The following is a 20456-nucleotide window of genomic DNA, read 5'->3' on the forward strand; positions in this document are numbered from 1 at the left end:
CATTCTTATGATAGCCTTTCCACATGCCCTTTATTCAGCTTAAACCCTGTTGTATAAAGCAACTAGTGATAATTTTGATGCTTTAGCTTTGCAAATGATTAAAGATGGTTTTCTTCTTCATGAAATGGAGTTTTTAGGCCACTGTCTCATGGTAGTATGTGCAGCCATGTGCCACCAAAAACCTGCTGGCCTCAGGTTGTAAGTCCACTTGGGCGGGCATCAGGTTGTGAAATGGCGTGCTGCTCCAGGCTTTATGCAGGACTGCAGGAAAATGCATATAAGAAAAATGTCGTCTGATATGGCTACTTAAATCAGCTGTATGTTTTCAATATCCCAGACCATTTGTGTCCTCACTTCCAGTAGAGCTTTTCCTGTCTATATTCATTTTATTTCTTTGCAATATACTCTCAGAATTTCCCTCTTCCTACATTTTGTATGAGTGAAAGGTTGTTCTTATGTTTTTAATGCTCTTGTCTTCCTTTGCATTTTGCTCTGTGACTCTTCCCACCTGCTAAAGCTCATGAGGAAGGTATGTGCCATGACCTGCAAATTCTTCTGTTTCTGCCCAAAGTGGCAGTGCATGCAGGAATTCTGGAGGTGGTTGAAGAGGAGAGGATGCAAAACCATCCTCTGCACACTCACGGCTGCTTCGCTCTTGTAGGATAAGTGGTGTGATGAGTAATGTGTACTAACTGATGTTTTGAAAGCAAGGCCAAAGCACAGGCTGGGCATGGCTTATATATTTTCCAGTGCTCTGATTTCTCTAACCAGGCTATCAGTATGGATACCAGTTGGTTCGGGGATAGCGTTCCCAAAAGCATTCCCTCTGTGCCATGCACTGGGGCTGGAGGTGGGACAGCCATGCCCTGTGGCAATGCCACATCCCTCAGTCGCATGCAGCTCTTCCTCCTGTGCCCCCACCACTGCGCAGAGACAAGACTCGCTGTTGCAGCAATGTGCGCTGATGTGGAGAGACTTGCTCCTGAAGTCACGAGCAACAAGTGACACCGCATCATACCTAATTTTCTGTTGGGCTAAGAATTGGAACAAGTGGCATCATTTTGGTTGCAACATATTTGCAGAAAATGTCAATTCACAGAAATTATGTAGTTGCATGTTTTTTTCTGTAACTATTGGCGTTTTTCTGGGTTAATGTACATTATGCAAAAACGAGGGTAGCAGGGTCACCTTTTTGCTTGACTTTACAACATCAGTTAAAGTCCAGATCTGGTAAGACAGTCTGCGTGATTAGCAAAATAGTAGGTCATACTTATTAAGGCATTTGCATGCCAGCTCAAACCCATTTACCTTTCAGCTACCCTCCTTCCCCTCTCTCTGCATGTCCCGCTCGGCTTTCATCAGGCAATTTATCCTTCAGGTTGGAGAGCAGTAACGTTCTCATACTTACCTTCCTACATTGGTGTGTGATCCTACATACCAGTGGTGAAATTCTGGGCACTGAGGAAATCAATGCCAGCTCCTCTGAGCACATTGATTTCTGCAGAGGCTGGGATTTCTATGCACATGAATAAGTACAGGTTGTCTATACCCTTTTTGCACATTCAAACCTATGGGTAGTGGACGAGATTTAATACAAGTAAATATTTCTGTCAGCCAAAGGCTACCAATGGCATTTGATTTACAATACGCATTTGCATATTTTATCTCCCAACACTCCCTGTCCTTCCTCTCCATAATTATCTAATTTACATCCATATGTGCTCTCTGTATATTTTAATCTTATTAATAGTTTTTATCCCCTTAACCTCTCCACCCTGGCTAAAAAATATATACATATATATTTTAATCATCCTGTGTTTCTCGCTCTAATTCTCTTATCTTTCCTTGCATCTCCTTCCTTGCTACTTCCCTCTTAAAGAAGTCCATGAACCAGGTATGTGACTTCTGAATTCCTCTGCATCAATCTGAAGGGTTATTGTGTGCTGGAAATTCAACTGTGCTTGGCAATTTCACAATCAGGTCATGCTATGAAATGGGACAAGATTAAAACTTTTCAAACAAACAAAGAAAAAAAGGAGGAAATTCTTGTTTGGCAGCCATTGATTTTTTATTATTATTATTTAGTTGAAACAAAAGATTTTGTTCCAACATTTTTTGTTTCATCTTTCCTCTGTGGAAAATTTCCAGATTTCCAAATGAAAATTCTATTTTAGATGCTTCTGAAGCATTGTCTTTATGGATAATATGAGGTACATACAGTGTAATGCAAGAACAAATCTGGGACAAGACATTGTCACGAGGCAAAAAATGAAAACTTTTTCTTCTAGAGTTGTTAATATCTATGCAACCTTTTATGGTTGTGAAACTGTTTCATTTTTTTAACAAAAAACTCCACAATGAGTTTTGAAATTAGTTTTGAAATATTGAAATTGAATTTCTGATGGAAAATTATACCAGTAACTCTAATATTATACTCAGGAATTCAAAGATGGTGGAAGAAAACAGATAAAAATGAAACATTAATGATAAACTGTAACTAGCAGCTTCCTTACACCTTCTACTGGTAATAATTTCCTCTGCCTTCTGATACATAGTAATAAGGATAAGAGCTAACTGTTGCATGAAAAATGTGATAACATTTTTGTAAACAAATATCTTAATGTATAAGTTGTAATAATAGCCACTGACTGGACCTGGAGCCATCCTTAAACTGTGTACGGGAATGTTGTAATGTTTACTATCTGGAAAAGCAGAAACTGAAATTGCATAATCCCCTAAACTGTCTGTGACAATTATTCTGTGCTGTTTGGAGTAGCTTTATTGAAGCAGCCACATCTCAGCCGCTGCCCATCCCAGCTATTTCACTCTGCTGTCCACAGAGGGAGACCAGCCTCTTAGTTTAGATGAGATCACTGCTTGTGCCAGGGCTGAAGTGAGTGAGGTGAAAGCTCTCTGATTGATTTTTGGATGACTTAACACTTCAACATTTGTCTGTGTGCTGCTTCTCATTTCCTTCCTGTTCTCGCTGCTCCCCATTTCACATCCTTCTCTTTTTAATCACATTCATTCTTGTCTGTTATCTGCTCTGAAGGTTTTTCTAACCTTGGTTCGCACAAGTTAAAGGTCATTGCTACCATCCTAGCTGCTTTGCCTGCCCCTGTACCTCTTTTCCTTCATGTTTATTGAACTGCTACCCGCTACTTGAGTGTTTGTCTCAAGGTTTGACATACACATGAGCTTGAAATTTGTGCAAAACAGGTATTAATGTAATCTGCTTAACAATAAAGCCATACTCCCTGCCTCCCCATGCTTGCTTTCCCCTCTGTAATCATAACAAAAAGGGAAGTTTATAAAGAAGATGTAAATATAACAAACTTAAAAGAAAACTTTTAAGTAAAATATTTACTTTCTTAGCTTTTCATATCAGTGTATTATTATTTAGTGTCGCTGTTATTAATGCTGTCTTTGTCTAACACATGTTTAAGTCACAGCTTTGGCCTGCAAAAGTTCAGAGTTGTTGCTGTTGTGTGATTCTTGCTCTAATTCCTTTATCTTTCTTTGCTGGCACTTTGTCCCTAACCAAGTGCATGTGTATGACATCTAAATTCCTATGTATTAATCTGAAGCATCCCTATACATAGGAATTTGATGATGTTGAAGAAAATCAGAGTCATGAAGAATCAATCCATTCTTAGGATTCCCTAAAACTTATTTTCCTTATAGAAAAGTATAATTATTGCTTGTGACTGAAGAACCACCTTCTAAGGAGCTTAGAAGAAGCATTTTAGTGCCCCTGAAAACTTGTAGGGCTGTGATTACACCGCAGCCAGGGCAGAGAGTGGGTACCTGAGCCTGAGCTGAGAAACACAAGCTGCTGCTGCCCACAGGTATTGCCTGCAGCAGGATCCTGGCACACAGGCTCGAGGGGTTTCTCCTTTGCAGCCGATACTAGGCTTGTGTAGACCTGAATATTTCCAGTTCTGCAGAGCCAAGCCTCACATTTGACAGTGGAGGTTCTTAGGTGGTGGAGCTTGAAATGCAAACATGGAGATACATCGGAACAGTACTTCCCTGCAGTAACACCTGTATCCCCATGCCTCCTCTGACAGCTAAAAGGCCACATGGATAACTGAAACATAGGTTACACTGCACATTTGTAAAACTCTCTTCTTGGGTATGTTTTCTTTCAAATATAAGGATAACCAGTGTTGCTACAGGCACCCCCTGTTTATGCAGTTGCATGACTTACAGCATTTCAATTCATCACCATTCAAATTCCTTTTATCTTTCATCTCTATGGCATCCCTTACCCGTCTACTTCACACCTCACTCTCCTTTTCCACTCTTATTAACACCCTGTCCCTATAACCCACTCTGCAAATGATACTCCTTCAACCCAGTCTTACCAAGGTTTGAGGTGATCCCGTCCTGAATAACTTATTTCTAATTCTTTTATCTTCCTTTCCTATGTTTTTCCCCTGACACTTCCTACTAAATGAAGCCCCCCCTCCAGGTATGTGCTTTAACTTCTAAACTTCCTGGCGTCCGTCTGCTGGGACAGTGTGTGTGGAAAGCGAATACAAGGTGACAGGAGATAACAACCTATAATATCAGTTAAAAATAGCTCGTAACTTGCATGTCTTTTGGATTGTTGGTTTTGTAGCTTAATATTGTTTTTTCTCAGTAACATGAAATCAGCCTTAAGGAGGAAGAAACTTACCTGTTGCATGAAAATTTCACTAAAAACTAGGGGAACACATATACTATCATGAAAGAATAGCTTAGCAAAAAGTGTCCTTGTGGAATGGGTTAAATTCTGCACTGTGATATAAGTATGAATGTTTCTTCCTATAGCGGAAGCTTCATTTCAAACCTTGGGGCAGAATTTGGCCCGTTTACTGTACACAGGGAATATAAATACTGTGAGATTTTGCATTATTGTTATGTCTGCTTTGCAAAATATTCAGTGGTGCGTGTACGGCTGAAAAGCAAAATCTGCCTTACAAACCCGCTTTGCTGATCGATTCTTGCTTTGCTGAAAGAGCAGAAGAATGAAATGTGGACCTGCACAGACTTTTAATGAACTTTTCTTCCTACAAAGTAATGCGTTTGTAATTCTACATTGCAAATGGATGTGAAGAACAGCAGTAGATTTATACAGACATTCACGTTGTCATCAAGGAAGAAAATGGCCTGAGACATAGAACTAGAAAAGAGAAACGAGCTTCTTTGGAAGTTAGCTGAATGCTGATGATGAGTTACAGCAGATATTTCAGTAGGTTTCCAAACCACACTGTGTTTATTTAAAAAAACTGAAATACTGCTGTAGAAAAGGATGGATTTAATAGTGCTTTGAGAGTGCTGACTATGTTCATGTGCATATTTCAAATGAAGGTAAACCTTGGTACACTATGTTGTCAGGTTGTGCTTCATGTCATATAATGCTCATAAGTTTTTGGGTTTTTTCTGAAGCACTGCAGTATTATCATAAATATGCCTGTTTCACCTGAATTCCTTCCCTGTCTTGTGACTTCTGTTTATATGCTATTTCATATGTAATTAATCTATTTTATCTCAGGTTTACTTCTTAACTTGTTCACCTCTTCCCTTTTCCACTCTGCCCCTCCTCCCCTTTGGCTCAAAAGCTCTTTTGATGTGTGAAATAACAAGTTTCTCGTTCTCATTCTCTTATTTTTCATCGCATCTTGTTGCATGACACTTCACACCTGAAGTTCATGAGCCAGGTATGTGACATGACTTCTGATTTACTCCACCAAGTTGCAACATGAGAGTATGCGTGTGTGTGAGGGAGAGAACAGGAGTCCTGAGTTGGTAGAAGAGAACAAAACAAGAGAAACAAATATTAACCACAATGATCACTTGCAGCCCTTTTCTCCTTTAATCTCCACGCTTACTACTACTTTAACCTTACAACATCTTTAACTCCTGACAGCCTCTCCAGATACCTTTTCTCCTTGCCTTAATTCACTAATTCCTTTATTTCCCCCCACCTTCATGCATTCCCTGGTCTCTTCTCAGGCTTCCAAGAACTTTAAATATCTTTTTTTTTCTTTCTATTTCCCGTCTTTCCACCACTGCTCGCTCCATGCCACCAGCAGAGGAAGCCCATGAAGAAGGTATGTGATGCACCTGCAGACTCTCACTCTTTTTCTCTTTCAGTGCTGGGGAAAAAATGTTAAAAACACTGACCTTGTTCAATAGCCAAGAGAGCACGGAAGGGATATGGTCGCTCTGGATGGCTTTGGATGAACATGGAGAAAAGGGATGTATGTTTGTCAAATCAAATGTCTAAAAAGGTGGTTTTTCTTCTTGTTTGATCTCCAGAGACTCCAAGGTTCCCAGCATAGCAGGGAGGGAGTGGGGAGAGTTGCTCTTAGGAGAACAGCGCTGGTTGTGGATTGACACAACTTCTTCTCTTTTGCTTTTATCTTTCAACCTACAGCTGAAGAAGGCGGTGAATACTATGACGGTAGCTTGATGTTGTCTTAGGACAACAAAGTCCTCTTTCTGACATCTCACTCTTTTTATTTTCTTTATTTGTTTTTGTTCTTTACTCGATTTTAAACTCAGGAACTGGGCCAAAACCTCTCTGCTGCAAAGAATCGCTCACTGTGCATATCCAATCACCCTTGGGGGTCACTATCATATTGAGAAGCCTGTACATCCTAATCAGGACCGTAGATAGTGAAAACCAAGCTCTAGAAGCTTCCTCTGGACTTGTCTTTTAGCTAGAACTTGTTGTGTCACACTCTCATCAGCAAACCTTCTCTATCCCCAAAAAGTCAGGAAAGTATCTCTTAAGCATTGGCATGCTTGAAAATGGAGCTGAGCCCTGCATAGATATGAGTTTCTCACTCAACCTTAGAAGGTCATGGTCTCCAGGCTTGAATCTACAGATATTTAAACTTCTGCTCCTGTCATGCGCTTAAAATTGTGCTAAACATCAAGCATGTGAATAAATTTACTCAGACTGGTGAGGCAGGCCATGGGCTTAAGATAGTGTGTCCGTAATACTTGGTTGAGTGGGGGGCGGAAGCACATGGGTGGGGACAAGACTCATGTGAAAACGCCAGATCCAAATGCATGCAGGATGAGTTCTGGGCAAGATAACTTAGGCCCCCAGGGCCAAATTCAGAACCAGTTTAAATGTATAGAAAGACTCTCACAGACTTTTACAGGCCTTTGAAGCAGCCCAGTTGTGTTCTGGCTGCCTCAACCCCTAGAGCACCCGGCCAGCTGTTTCAAAAGACAAAGCCCACTGCCACTTGAAACCACCCTGCATTTTCTGTGTTTCCTTGTTTTGTTTGGTTTTGACATTTTTTTTCTTGTTTGTTTGTTTTAATCTTCTTGCTCACTTTTCAGGCTTTTTTCTTATTTAGGAAAATACCCTGAGGACCTTTCTGAACCCCTTTCTCTTCCTCTTTTTGTCTCTCCTTTTATTCTTAATAGTATATTGATTTTTTTTTTCAAGGACACACTGTGAGTTAGAAATGTTGCTTCTGAGAGGTGGGATGAAGGGAGGGTGTTTAGGGATCTCTCCAGGAAGTAAAGGCACTTCAGATGGATTCACAAAAAAGGGGAGCACTCTTAATATCTCACAGATCAGGCAGGAGAAAGCAAGGTTGTATTTATAGTGGTGTGTACTCTCCCTGTGTTAACCGTTTTGGAAACCAGAAACTCAGAGACTGTATCTCTAATCACCAAGGCAGTGAACTTGGATTTCCAGTGGCTCTTGCCTTCTTTTGGCAGGGTTGTATGTGGGGATTTTGTCACAGCTCCATGGTTCATGGAAAGAGTGACCAGAATGTCAGTCAAAATCCACCACAGGAACAGGAATTTGCTATGACAATTCTTGCTTGTCAACAAATTTTGGCCCAGTTCCTTGACTTGGTGTCTTGAAAGAAGGGGCATATCAAAATAAATCACATCCCTGGGCTGCTTTTGGTGCATACAGTATGAACCATGCTGGGTCATGCACTGCAAAGGACAGATTTATTACTGTTCATCTTTTAATAAAAGCTCCTATTTATTTGTTATCTCCTTTCTGGTTTTCTGGAGGTACCTATATATATTCTAACTGAAACTTCTTATTTCAAGAACTAACCTTAATTTTTCTTCTGTTTTTACAATTGTTTGTTGGTTTAATTAAGTTTAAAGTGCTGATTTGGTGGCAGCTGAAACCAAATTGACACAATCATTGACAGACAGTTGTCAATCCTGGTGACCAAGGTCAACAAACAAAACCAGTCATTTCCTGTCTATTTTTTTTTCCTCTCTCCAAAATATTACTAACTGGCAGCTTTAAGCTAAACAGGAATGTTTCCGAAAATCATGTAGGTATGTCACGAGGGAAGGGAACACTGTATGAATAACATCCCTGATAGACTGGTTAATTGTGATTATTTTTCCTCTCTCCAGATAAAAAAAAGCAATTTAACTAATGTGTTAAGAAGCTCACTGGCTATTTGACAAGAAAAACAATTAAAAAAATAACTGCCAAAATATAGAAGTACACTGTTTGCTAATGGTATTTTTCTTCAGGAGCTATTTGTGTCTTCCTTTATACAAGTGCTCTAAAACACTTTTCTATTTACGTGTTGTTTATTTTATTAGCATTGCTCTAGCATCCGTAGGCCACAATTGAGATATGTTTTGGTAGGTAGTGTTCTTGCAGTAAATGAGAGAAATGTACCCCCAAAATTTCATTACTGAAGTTGGTATGGGAAGGTGTGAGAGAAAGGAAAGGTAGGTTTCTGATCTCTTTTATGTATCTCCCGTGCCTTTTATCTCAATAACCCATTTCCAGCCACTTTCTCTGTTTTTTATTATCCAACATCGTTGCAACTGATGTCTCCACTAAATATTTTCCAGTATCAGTTTTTGCTATTCTTTTTCCTCTTATAATGTTTCACTTTATTTTATCCTAGTCTGTTCAATTTGTTATTCCCAATTTCCTTCATCAGTCCCAAAACACCCAGATGCAAATACACATTTGAAAAAATATTACATGATATGATTATGATATGATATAGTATAATATGATATTATATGATCTAATATATAATAGCTTTCTCTATCATGATACAGACACCAGGGTTTGTGTACCCATTCCTGAGGGAGGCTGTTTCTACTTTTACTTCACAAAGCTGTTTTTTTTTTACCAGATTCAATAGACTGTGAGCTTTTTACCTCAGTTCCTCCCACTGAACCAGTACAGGGAGAGTCTTGTACTGCAGAATCCAGCAGCATCCTTGAAAGTTCAAACGTAGCGTGTGGTTATGAAAGTCAACCTGGGCCCCTGTGAGACTGGGCCAGAATAAACACATAGGTTTAATTTACTTCTATTTGTGAGAATAACAGTGTTGAACTTACTGGCATTACACTGGAGTTAATAACTAAAATTTAAAAAGCAGAGCAAGGAGGGGAATTGATCACAAGCACAAATGTTAAGCAAGTGACTCATAAGATTGCACATTTCTGAGAGCATGGAAAGGTCAGTTGTTGCAAGGGAGCACTTCTGACTGCTGGGGGCCCAAGTTGACAGACTCTGTGATGGTTCAGCCTGCCCATCATGGCACCACACCTCTCCTGGAGATGCAAAGATCATTCCCGTTAATGCCCATGGGAATTCTGCATGTACCTCAGCAAGAGAGGATGCTCGCTAAGAGAGGATGGCCTTTCCAAGCTGGGTTTGAGGAGCACCACACAGTGCAGAAGAATAAGCTGCTTCCTCATGGCACCAGGGTATCTCAGGGACATGTGCCCTAAGCTGTCTTGGAAGTCAATGAACCTAGAGAATAATGGGTGTCATGAAGCTTTTTTCCTCCTGAACTCCATGTGAGGCATTTGAGCAGAAATGGTGAAGCCTAGTTATCATTGACATAACTTAGGATTCAGTTTCACTTTAGCAAAAGAAACGTTGATTAAAAAAGGCAATGTTTTCTTTTACCCTCAAGCCCAGCTGTCCTCCTTAGAGCTTTGGTCAGGATGGTCTGAGAAAAATAATTTAGCATTTATATGAAACCATTGCCTTCCAGATGCTACGTTTGAGACTTTTATACAGTCTCTTGATTCCTTTCTGCCAAATTCTGTTTCAAGGGTAAAAACAGTTTCACTCCTATCAAAATGGGTGTGTGAGTATTTCTTTTGGAAGTGCTTGAGATTTAACCAGTTTCTCTGGGATGTTTCCCCTAAGATTAAGTTTCCCTTCCCTCCTTTTACTTTAGCAGCTGGCATGATCTCTGTTATTCTAACTCTTCTCCCTCTTTTTCCTTTCCTGTTTTGCTCCATGTTTCCAAATACAGAGGAGAAGCCCAGAATAAAGTAAGTATGAGGGGCAGGGAGTTTCAAAACCCTGGGATCATTTTTCTCAGAAGCCCTTAGATTGCCTATTAGGCAAACGGCCACCAGAAGCCTTTATCCAACCCTCTCTCTTCAACCTTCCCTTCCCACTCCACTAGCTGCCCGGAATGGAGAGTGCAGCTCTGCACCGACAGCCATGTGGGCCAATGTCTTTCCGTGTGGCAGGGAATGACCACAGGCTTTGGGAATGAAAAGGGTTTTTAGGGGCAGCTCCCTGCCCTGCATGACCTTCCATGAGGGACAACAGTCCTTAGTGCTATTCTGGAGTAGTTTTCCATTGATTTGGTCTTTCACTCCTCTGTATCATCAATATTTCTCCTTGTCAGCATCATTCCAGAGGGCAGCTCGGGTCAGGATGTGCTACCTAAAAAGCTGCCTGCTCTTTAAGATTTTTTTTGTTTATTTGTTTGTTTGTTTTTTATTTTCTGCAGACTAACTGCTCCTAAAATACCGGAGGGTGAGAAAGTAGATTTTGATGTAAGTATTCCCGAGATTGGCATATTTTGTCTGTCCTACCTGAGCCATACACATGTGCGCAAAGCCACATAACTCCTCCTTTGTCGGACAGTGCTGAGGATAAAGTCAAGGACAAAAATATGGATGATTTGTCACCTCTTTTCGGTGAAAGGGTATGCTCTGCTCCCTGAAACTCTCTGAATACATTTGTTGCTGATGTGACTAAACTAAATTGTTAATTCATGGGGGTTTTTTTGTGGGTTTTTTTTTGGTTTTTTTTTTTTTTTTTTGGTTGGTTGGGTGGGTTTTTTTGGTCCTTGAATCTTTGAAGCCAATATATGAAGAAAGGAGAAAGTAAGTGGTTTAGGAGCTCTCAGATCCCCATTGTTTGAAAGTTACAGGTTGAAATAAAGCTGTTGCTGAGAAATACCACCTAAAATGACAACAGAATTTTAATAATAAAAAGAGATCCAAATACCTTCCTAGAAAGTTGATTGAAAAATTAAGAAACTCTGGAGCTGTAAATCTCCACAGAAACATCTTCTTTGTCCAAAAATGCAGGAGCATTTCCTAGGTAAGGTTCACATTCCAAAGTGAAGAGGAAGCAACAAAGCATATGCAAAGAGGAGGCAGCTTAGCAAAGCCATGGATAAAATATGGTGTAGGAGAATGGGAGGTGTGGATTCTCTTCCTTTCTGGGGTCCTGACTGTCACCTGGATGAGTCTGTTGCTGACCTGCATCAACAGCCATTTAAGCTAAACCCATAGATTTCCCTGGATATCTGCAGACAGTTTCTGCTTTTGTTTCTCTGTGTAGGCAGGGTGCTGGGAATGTTCAGGGCATGTTCCCAGAGCAATATGGGGTTGCTTAATGCATTTTCCTGCTCTCCTAGGACATCCAAAAGAAAAGGCAGAACAAAGATCTGATTGAACTGCAGGCCTTGATTGACAGCCACTTTGAAGCCAGGAGAAAGGAAGAGGAAGAGCTGGTTGCTCTCAAGGAGAGAATTGTGAGTTGTTGTATTGCCATTTCCCTGTATTAGATTGAGAGATCCTCTGTAGATGAGAAGTTGAATCCATTAGTCCACTGTCAGAGCTTGGCAGAAAGCTGTACTGCCATGTACAGAAGCGACTGCTTGGGTCACCACCAAATGGCTTCTTACCACACCTGTCCCCTCTTTGATTCTCTTGTTTTACATCTGGGAATTGCACCTTAAACCCTTCTGCATGTTCTGGCAAGGGAGTAGGTGGCTCACTCTCCAGGAACCAAACCTCTTGGTGGTGGGGCATGATATTAGAGGTAGGTAAAGCCACAATAATGACTCAATGCCTCTACCACTGCTTCTTCTTGCAGGAGAAGCGCAGAGCTGAAAGAGCAGAGCAACAGAGAATCCGGGCTGAGAAGGAGAAGGAGCGTCAAGCAAGGCTTGCGGTAAGTGTCCTTGCATCTCTGTCGTTGTGTCAACATCATATTGGAGGCGATCTCTAGAGACAGAAAAAAACTACAGGTTCTGCCTCTCTCAGTCTGGAGAAGAAATGCCCATCCTCTTAAAGCAAGGACAGGAGCCAGACTCTTCTCGTTGGCAAACAATGATAGGACAAGGGGTAATGGGATCAAGCTGGAACACAAGAGGTTCCACTTAAATTTGAGAAAAAACTTCTTCTCAGTAAGGGTGACAGACACTGGAACAGGCTGCCCAGGGGGGTTGTGGAGTCTCCTTCTCTGGAGACATTCAAGACCCACCTGGACATGTTCCTGTGCGACCTCACCTAGGCGTTCCTGCTCCAGCAGGAGGATTGGACTAGATGATCTTTTGAGGTCCCTTCCAATCCCAAACATACTGTGATACTGTGATACTGTGAAACAGGAGTTGCCAATTCTCATCAACACGCTTACCTGATCACATTCCCTGCAATGACAGTGGCTGCTGGGGAAGCTGTGAGTCTCTCCTGGAGTAATTCGCTTCTGTGTGTAACACTTTACAGGAGGAAAAGGCACGGAGAGAGGAAGAAGATGCCAAGAGAAAAGCTGAGGATGATCTCAAGAAGAAGAAGGCTTTGTCCTCCATGGGTGCCACATACAGCAGCTATCTGGCTAAGGTAAAAAGCATGAATCAGTGGAAGAAATATGGAAGCATTAAACCATGGGGTTAACTGGGAACGGTCTTTATTACAAAACAGCTTGCCTTTCCTTCTTCTGGATCCCTAGCAGCTTGTCTTGTATACTCTGTCACTGAAATAATTTCATCAGTCAATTGTTGTTCTGAAAATAGGCTGATCAGAAGAGAGGGAAGAAGCAAACAGCTAGAGAGACAAAGAAGAAGGTCTTGGCAGAGAGACGCAAGCCCTTGAACATCGACCACCTTAATGAAGACAAGCTGAGGTAACATGCTTACCCTAACTTACTGAATGTAATCCACTGAAATTTGGTCTGACTGTCCTGGAGTAGAGGCAAATGAGGTAGAGGAGGGGACCATCCTTGAAATTCATCACGAGACAATGTTAAGTTGTGTCTTTCCTTGTTCTGGAGAATGGAGGGGAAAACGGGACATGGGGAATTGTTGAAATGGTTTGGTAGCCATCTAGCCATGCTCCTGGCATAGCTCCGTTAGCCTCTCCTGCTAATTAGGATTAGTAGTTTACAGGACTAGGTACAAGCTTTAAACCTAGCTCTGAGATGAGTTGAACAAACCTACAGATTGGTGTCTGTAGCATTCTCAGGGATGAGCTGAGCTGCTACGGTATGAGTATGGGCCTCCACAGAAGCTGGAGGCTTGGAAGCCAAGTGCTCTGGTGCAGAGCAGTCAACAGATGATAGTCTGGATTCTACATGTTGGAGTTTACACATAATCAAAAGATGAAGTGGGCTCACAGCCCTGAAACAGATGAGATTGTGCAATGGCAGGTGCTCTTCTGCTCATCTAGGTGGCCTTCAGAGTCCTCCTTCCTTCTCATCTGATTTCCCTGGACTCTCTTCTTTCAGTAAGAGTGAGCAGGAGAAGTAAATCTGTAGAGAATATGTTAGTGTGTGATACATACAAGAGTGCAAGGTTCTTGGGTGAGAAGGTAAGAACAATGTGACCTTGAAAATTTTGAGTAGCTTTCAGAGGATTGAAAGGGTTTGCAGGAAGATGTGTGAACCGCATTAAATAAAACGTAAAAAGCCTCATTACTAGTGATGTGAAAATGGTAGAAAATATATGAAGTGATGTGTTCCTCTCATCTTCCTTTCCCCATAAATACATAGGGACAAGGCTAAGGAACTGTGGGACTGGTTATACCAGCTGGAGAATGAGAAGTATGACTTTACAGAGCAGATTAAGAGGAAAAAATACGAGGTGAGTTGAGAAGCCATTTTGCTAATGGGACTGGGTCCAAGATGTAAAAATCTTTGTAACTCCCTTGGCAAAAGCCATGTGGTGACATCATTTGGGTCTCCAATGCCCTTATGCAATATTTAAACAGCAAGACACCTGGAACTGCATTCCCCTAACATACATACTTGGTCTGGATCTCACATTTTAGGCTGAAATAGACCATTCTCGAGGTTTTCAGTGCCCCATGGAAAGGCAATCCCAACAGAAAATGAACTCTCCACCCTCTGCCCAAACATAGCTTGTTCATTCTTGTTTATCTATAGGTAGTTGTGGCCTGAAAAATCAGTAACTCTCAATTCACTGATCTCCATTCCGAAGTAATATTTTCAAATCCATCTTTGATTTCACACTTGAACTTTGTAAGTTTTATTCATAACCCAGACAGATTCCCTGTGGACTGAGCTCTCTGGAATCACTGCAAACTGTCTCCAGACAGCAACACCTGACTGAAGTGTCATATGGTAACAGAAAGTGGATGCGTTTCCATTACAGTCACAGGACAGGGCTGCACTCACCTATGTCAGGTCTCAGTGGCTGAGAAATCCTACTGTATCTCTCACCACCTCACTCTCCTTTTAATTTCCAATCACACAGACACATACTGACAGGGAATGAGCAACACCAATGTAACTATCTCAATCTCTCTTAGATTTTAACAATGCGTTGCAGGCTGCAGGAGCTTTCCAAGTTGTAAGTACAATGAACTTGCCTGTGTAACAGCAGCAGCAAAAGCTACCAAATGCATGAGCCTGCCGCATGGTCAGGTGCCAGACAGAAACTGGCACTTGGCTCCAAGTGCAGAGAGAAAAGAGAAAACTGGATCTTGTGTCTCTCCCTTCCCTTCCTTTTTCTCTCCCTTTCCATTATTTGAAAAGAGATAAAGCAGTAATGCAGGAAAACAGTCAGGATCCAACAGGGATGTGGCTAAAGAACAGGGCATGCAACCCACTCAGACCGTCACTAAAATAATTCCCTATCCAAACCTCTGGTATTACATGTGTGGTGAGTCGCCCTGATGCACCTGGGATACATGCAGAAGCTTAGGGATGCATGTGTAATAGCTTGGATTTCATTCAAGAAAGGAAAGGTTCTCTACCTTGTGGCTACATGCTTATCCAGATCCAAAATATTGGATATGGCTAGCTTAAAGATAACAGGTCAGCTGGGTGTGGAACAACAGGAATTAAAGCAGTGCTAGCAGAGATGTACGTGCTATGGTAATTAAACCTTTGCATAAATAGAGGGGTGGCTGCTGATGAAAAGCAAGGAAAGTCCAAGGAATTAGTAAAATAGAAGGAAAATGCACACTTGAGATTGTAGAAGAAAAGTGGAAGAAAAAGGAAAAAAGTGAGGAGAAAGGTAAGTGAAAACACAGAAGGGAATGAAGGAGACTCAAGCAAGGATGCAAGGGAGAGACAAAGGAAGGAACTGGGACACACAGGAGTGGAGCTATTTAGCTCTAGTATCTGTTGCTCTTCGGTGCTTCATAGGAGAGTGAGTGCTATAGTCACTATCACAAGGTTATCAGTCAAGGTAAGTCTTAAGTCTTTGGGTCAAACTGAAGACAGCTGGTTCTCCTCCATACGTGGGAAAAATACTCGGTTGCAAAAAATAATTTAAACCACTGCTGCAGATATTAAAACTTCCATGAGTAAGTACAAAAGCAGCCAATCTGCTGATCTTTCCTTCCTTGTGTTGTCCTGTTCCTGCTAATGTTTCAGTCTCTTATTTTGTTTCTGTTTGCCATGGAAAAACACGAGCCAGGAAATACTGGTTGTTGGGCCAATCTGAATGTATGATTTTTTTTTTCTTGTTTCACACACGGTGAATGTCAAGTGCCACTTTATATACTCAAATGTTGGGTCAGCAGTTCTTGGACCTGCAGAGCCAGTAGAGAACTCTGAATTACACCAAAAGCAGAAACAAGTGCATTTTTCCACCCAGAAAAACTAGGTAGAACTTTGACTCAGTTGCAAATGAGAAGGTGAAGGGATAAAAGAGCGTTCTCTATTACACCCTAGTTCCTGTGGGCTTTTCCAGTACCTGAGCTGGAGGAGCCCAAGGATTTCTGTACTGAGTCTGGGGCTACGGGCCAGGACTGAGGTGCTAAGTCAGGCCATGAGGTGCGCATCCTGTGTAAGGTAGGTGTTTGCTTTCCCATGCATCAGGTTGAAATATGCAGTTTACCTGTGGCTAAACAAAGAGATGCTCTGTCTTGTAGGACAGACTCTCTAGTGGCTTGCAGTTGTCAACAGAGCTTGGGAAGGTGTTCAGAGCCCCAACTCCAACCTTTTCCTCTGTGGCTGCTCAAGCTCTCCTCGAATATTTTCTTCAGCCCCTTTGAAAGTTGTGGCTGGGAAGGTGGTGACTGCTGCAAGCTCCTCACCTCCTGCTCTCCCAACCAACAAAGGTACTCCAGCAGAATGTGTGATCCATCTTCCATTCTTGAGGTCCCCATCCAAACCCCACCAAAGCTCTTTGAGTTTATACATGTCTGAATGTGAAGAGTGGAGGAAGAGTGAGAAGGTGAGATTGACACGTACAGGTGGATGGGGCCATGCAAGAACTTTCCAGCTGGCCATGGTGATGTTCATTCCAGTTCACTTGTCTGCGGTTTGACATGTGAGTTCACAGGATTAATTCATATACATAGGAACTCTTCTAGTAAGGATTATAAACATATAGCTTTTCTTTCCCTTGACATATGAAGTTGGCTTGGATTGATTTCCAGGGAACATTTCTCTCCTTCAAGCAAGGGTGAGCTTTTATTTCAAAGGAAGTATTAATTCCTACCGTAAGCACCTGCTTCCAGCACTTCGTCAGGTAAAACTCCCCTCTCTGTGAGGGAACAAGGTTTCTTTATCTCTAAAAACCCTGGTCATGTACGTTGTTTGCAGATTGTCACCCTCAGGAACCGGATTGATCAGGCTCAGAAGCAGTAAGTACCTATATCCCCTTCCTAGCTCCTGGCTTGGAGATATCTCCTCAGTGTTCAAAGTAGTTGCTTCAGCCTCAGCACCGACATTTTCTTGTTGCAATGAAATGAGGCTAGAGATGGAAGAGCAACTCCCATACTGCCTCACATTGAGAAAATGAAGGGGAAACTGAAGTGAATGTAACAGCTAACAAGACCAAATCTTGTTTCTTCACACCATGTCTGCAAAATCTCCGTCTGTCTATTGCTGGGGTTTTCAAACACCTGACTAAGGTGCTTTGAATACTTGAGAGAGCAGAACCATTGTTTACAAAGGGTAAACAAGTGGTTGCTAAGATTGTAAGGAATGGTGTGTAACAAGACTAACATCGTGGGATTACTGCTGTGAGCTCTTTTCACTCATTGTCTCTCTCCTACTTTCCTTCACCATAAGACTTCTATTTCATTAGATTTTTTTGTGTCTTATGTCTTTAACTATTCTAGGTGTTTACAATGAACTTACCAGAGACCAGGGCTAGACAAAGCCTGAGGGCTAAGGCATGTAGAAAACTAACAGACACAGAGAAGGAACTTCAGAGAAGCAAGAGCAAAGAGCTCTGCAGTGGTGGGATTTGATCTTCACTGTGCTTCTGTATCTCCTTAGCAAAGTCATTCCAGGAATGAAGTGGTGGTCTTTGGTGACATCTTTGGATGACAGGAGTGACCAGACACTGCCTTCCCACTTCCTCAAGCCACGCTGCCTTATCAAATGAATTTAACACTGAGGGCTCAGTTGTCTTGTAGATGCCAAACATAAGGCTTGACCTTCCCATGGTATTTTCTGTACAGAGCTGTAGGCTGATAAACCTCAGCAGAATGTGCAGCTGCAGAAGGATGCCATGGTTTATCTGGGTGTTGCTGCTATTCTGAGGGGCACTGCCACGCCACCCACAACAGGTAGTACCGTTACTGCATGCTTGTTCCCACAAAGGACATGATACTCTCTCAGGACATCATTTTGAAAGGTTTCACTGAGAAGCCCACAGCTCATGAGATTTCTGTGTACTTAAATTTCTATCCAGCCTAGACTGTATCATTCCAAAGCAATGTCTGCTAATGTGTTATACAAGGATCAAGTGATCCTTTTGCTTCAGACTTTATTAAGTCTCCTTAAGCACACTCTAAAGGTTAGGCATAACATCAAACATCACAGGCGCTTGTGGAGATTAAAGGGCTCTGCCTTCATTTGAGGAGCTATGCAGGTCCTGTGCTGGATTTTGAATCTGTGGAAAGGCTGGGAAAAGGAACACCAAGGTGAATTTAAGATAAGCAGAAAATGCTCTGCCCTCTGTCATGTAAAAGCTCAATTTTTTTAGTAGACCAAGTCTAACTTGGTCAGAAGGTAAAGTATCCACTATGTGTATGTCTGTGTCACTGTGCTATATCCTTCTGTAAATGGCTAGTACACTTGAATCAGTCCATGGGGCAACATCACAAAAATCTTCCCAGATGTTTTGTTCACATGTTTTTCTGCTCCTTGGAGGAACCAATGGTTCTGAAGAAGGCCTCTCTGTTGATAACAAGGCCTCACCACCTTGTGCTTGGCCTCCAAACCCATTCTCTGCCATGTCAGAGAGCTGCCCCCAGTTTGCATGTGCTTTGGTTCAAGAAACAGCCTTATCATTGTGTCTGTGAGATTGAAAGGTTTGTTAGTGTCCTGAGCCCCAAAGGCCGAGGTGCTGCCTATGGGACCCAGTGCAGAATCTAACCCAACTAACTTCATGCCTGGCCCTCTCGGACTCCAGGCATGCTTGCTTCTCAGACAGAAAGTAAGTGGCTTGCATGTAGGATTGCCCTTCTGTATGCAATAAGACACTGTTTGGAGAGAGTTTGCCTCAGTTACTTTGCATGGGGAGCATAGCTGAACTGCTCCCACACACACCATGAGCAGGACAGGAATACTGATTTGAGGGGAGGCCTAAAAAGTTGTTTGGACCATTTTGGAAGATCTTGCTCATGTGACGTAAGGAAGAAGCCACTCTGCCTCTGCTAGAGCAAAGCCATTCTTAGTTGCATTTAAATTATTACTCAGCTTTTGGCCTCCACTATTAGATGATGAGAGCATCTGGGCAATTTGACCAGAGCTCCCCTATGAGGAAATTTTCTCCAGAAATATCTCTGAATACTAAAATCCAGACCATAGCAGAATTTAATTCAGGAAGCATCAAGTCTGTGGCTGGATAGGCCTATCATTTAGTCTTGAGACCACCTGGACTTCTGTCCTAATAATGCAGGAATCTGGAAGGGTTTGCCTCTTTCAGGCAAGCAGATCCTGGCCTTTCACTAGGAGCCTAAGGAGGAATCTCTTTGCACAATATCAGCAATATTTTTATCAGGATGTGCACAGAGCATAGAGGCAGGTGTGCCCAACATGTGAGAAGTGAAAGCGACTCAATCCTAATCTGAGAGTCAGCAATGCACGGTGGTCACAGAGCCCCACCACTTCCATCATGTTTACATGCTTTTCTTTCCTTTTGCATTGTAGCAGCAAGAAGGCAGGAGCCAAGGGCAAGGTTGGCGGGCGCTGGAAGTAAAGAACCAGTCAGGATGGCCCTTGATGGCATGCCAAATCACTGCTGGCCTCCTCTTTCTTCCTTTACCAATCACTTGTGTTCCCACGCCTCAACGATAACAAAAATCGCAACATCAGCCTGGGTTGGCTATAGCTGCTGCTTTTCTTCTTTTTCTTCCTGGAGGAGTCTGGCTGCTTCCTCAGTCAAAAGGAAGCAGATTCCCTGTAAAACTGAGATGACTCCTTGCTGGCATCTTCAATTCCTGCTGAGCATGTCCTTTATCCTCCTGTTACCAGCCCTATGCTGTCCTGTAGATTGCTGTGTACAAATCTCTGGATTTTGTAAATAAAGCGCAACCAGTACCTACTCCAATGACAACTCTCTGAAATGGTGTTTCATACTTTGTTTAATCACATCCCATTTTGCAAGGATTTGGGAATTGTCAAAATCCTTATTTAATATCATTTGGTCCAGCTCTACAATTGGCAGTGAGGCACAGTATCATCAACAAAGAACCTGGATCACAGGCCCATTTTACAGCCAGCATACAGGCAGATAAGAAAAGCCAACTTTATTCTGGAGTAGCTCATAATCTGGATGCCAAATGTAGTTATCATTGACTTAAAAATTTGAGTGCTGAAGGGAATCAAAGAATTAGGAATAAAGGAACAAATCCATAGAAGTACACATCACAGTACAATACAGAGACTGATTCATTCAAATATTACATTAAAATGTTTATTGAAGCAGTTAACCTATATGTCACATTAAAACCAGATACCAAACTGTGAA

General features: G+C 41.9%; 1 protein-coding gene across 1 annotated transcript; it reads left to right on the plus strand.

Annotated features, from left to right (window-relative positions):
* Positions 1-455: 455 nt before the first annotated feature.
* TNNT3 (troponin T3, fast skeletal type) lies at positions 456-19685 on the plus strand (the record flags this gene model as incomplete). Its single annotated transcript, XM_080345118.1, is given in 14 exon segments — positions 456-491; positions 493-495; positions 499-529; positions 1880-1894; positions 6078-6098; positions 10287-10305; positions 10776-10821; positions 11694-11810; positions 12155-12232; positions 12787-12900; positions 13074-13183; positions 14048-14138; positions 17075-17115; positions 19637-19685. Coding segments are annotated over 14 exon segments (771 nt in total).
* Between the last annotated feature and the right edge of the window lie 771 nt (positions 19686-20456).

The sequence above is a fragment of the Nesoenas mayeri genome (genome assembly GCF_963082525.1).
Source record: "Nesoenas mayeri genome assembly, chromosome: 5".
Taxonomy (NCBI): Eukaryota; Metazoa; Chordata; class Aves; order Columbiformes; family Columbidae; genus Nesoenas; species Nesoenas mayeri.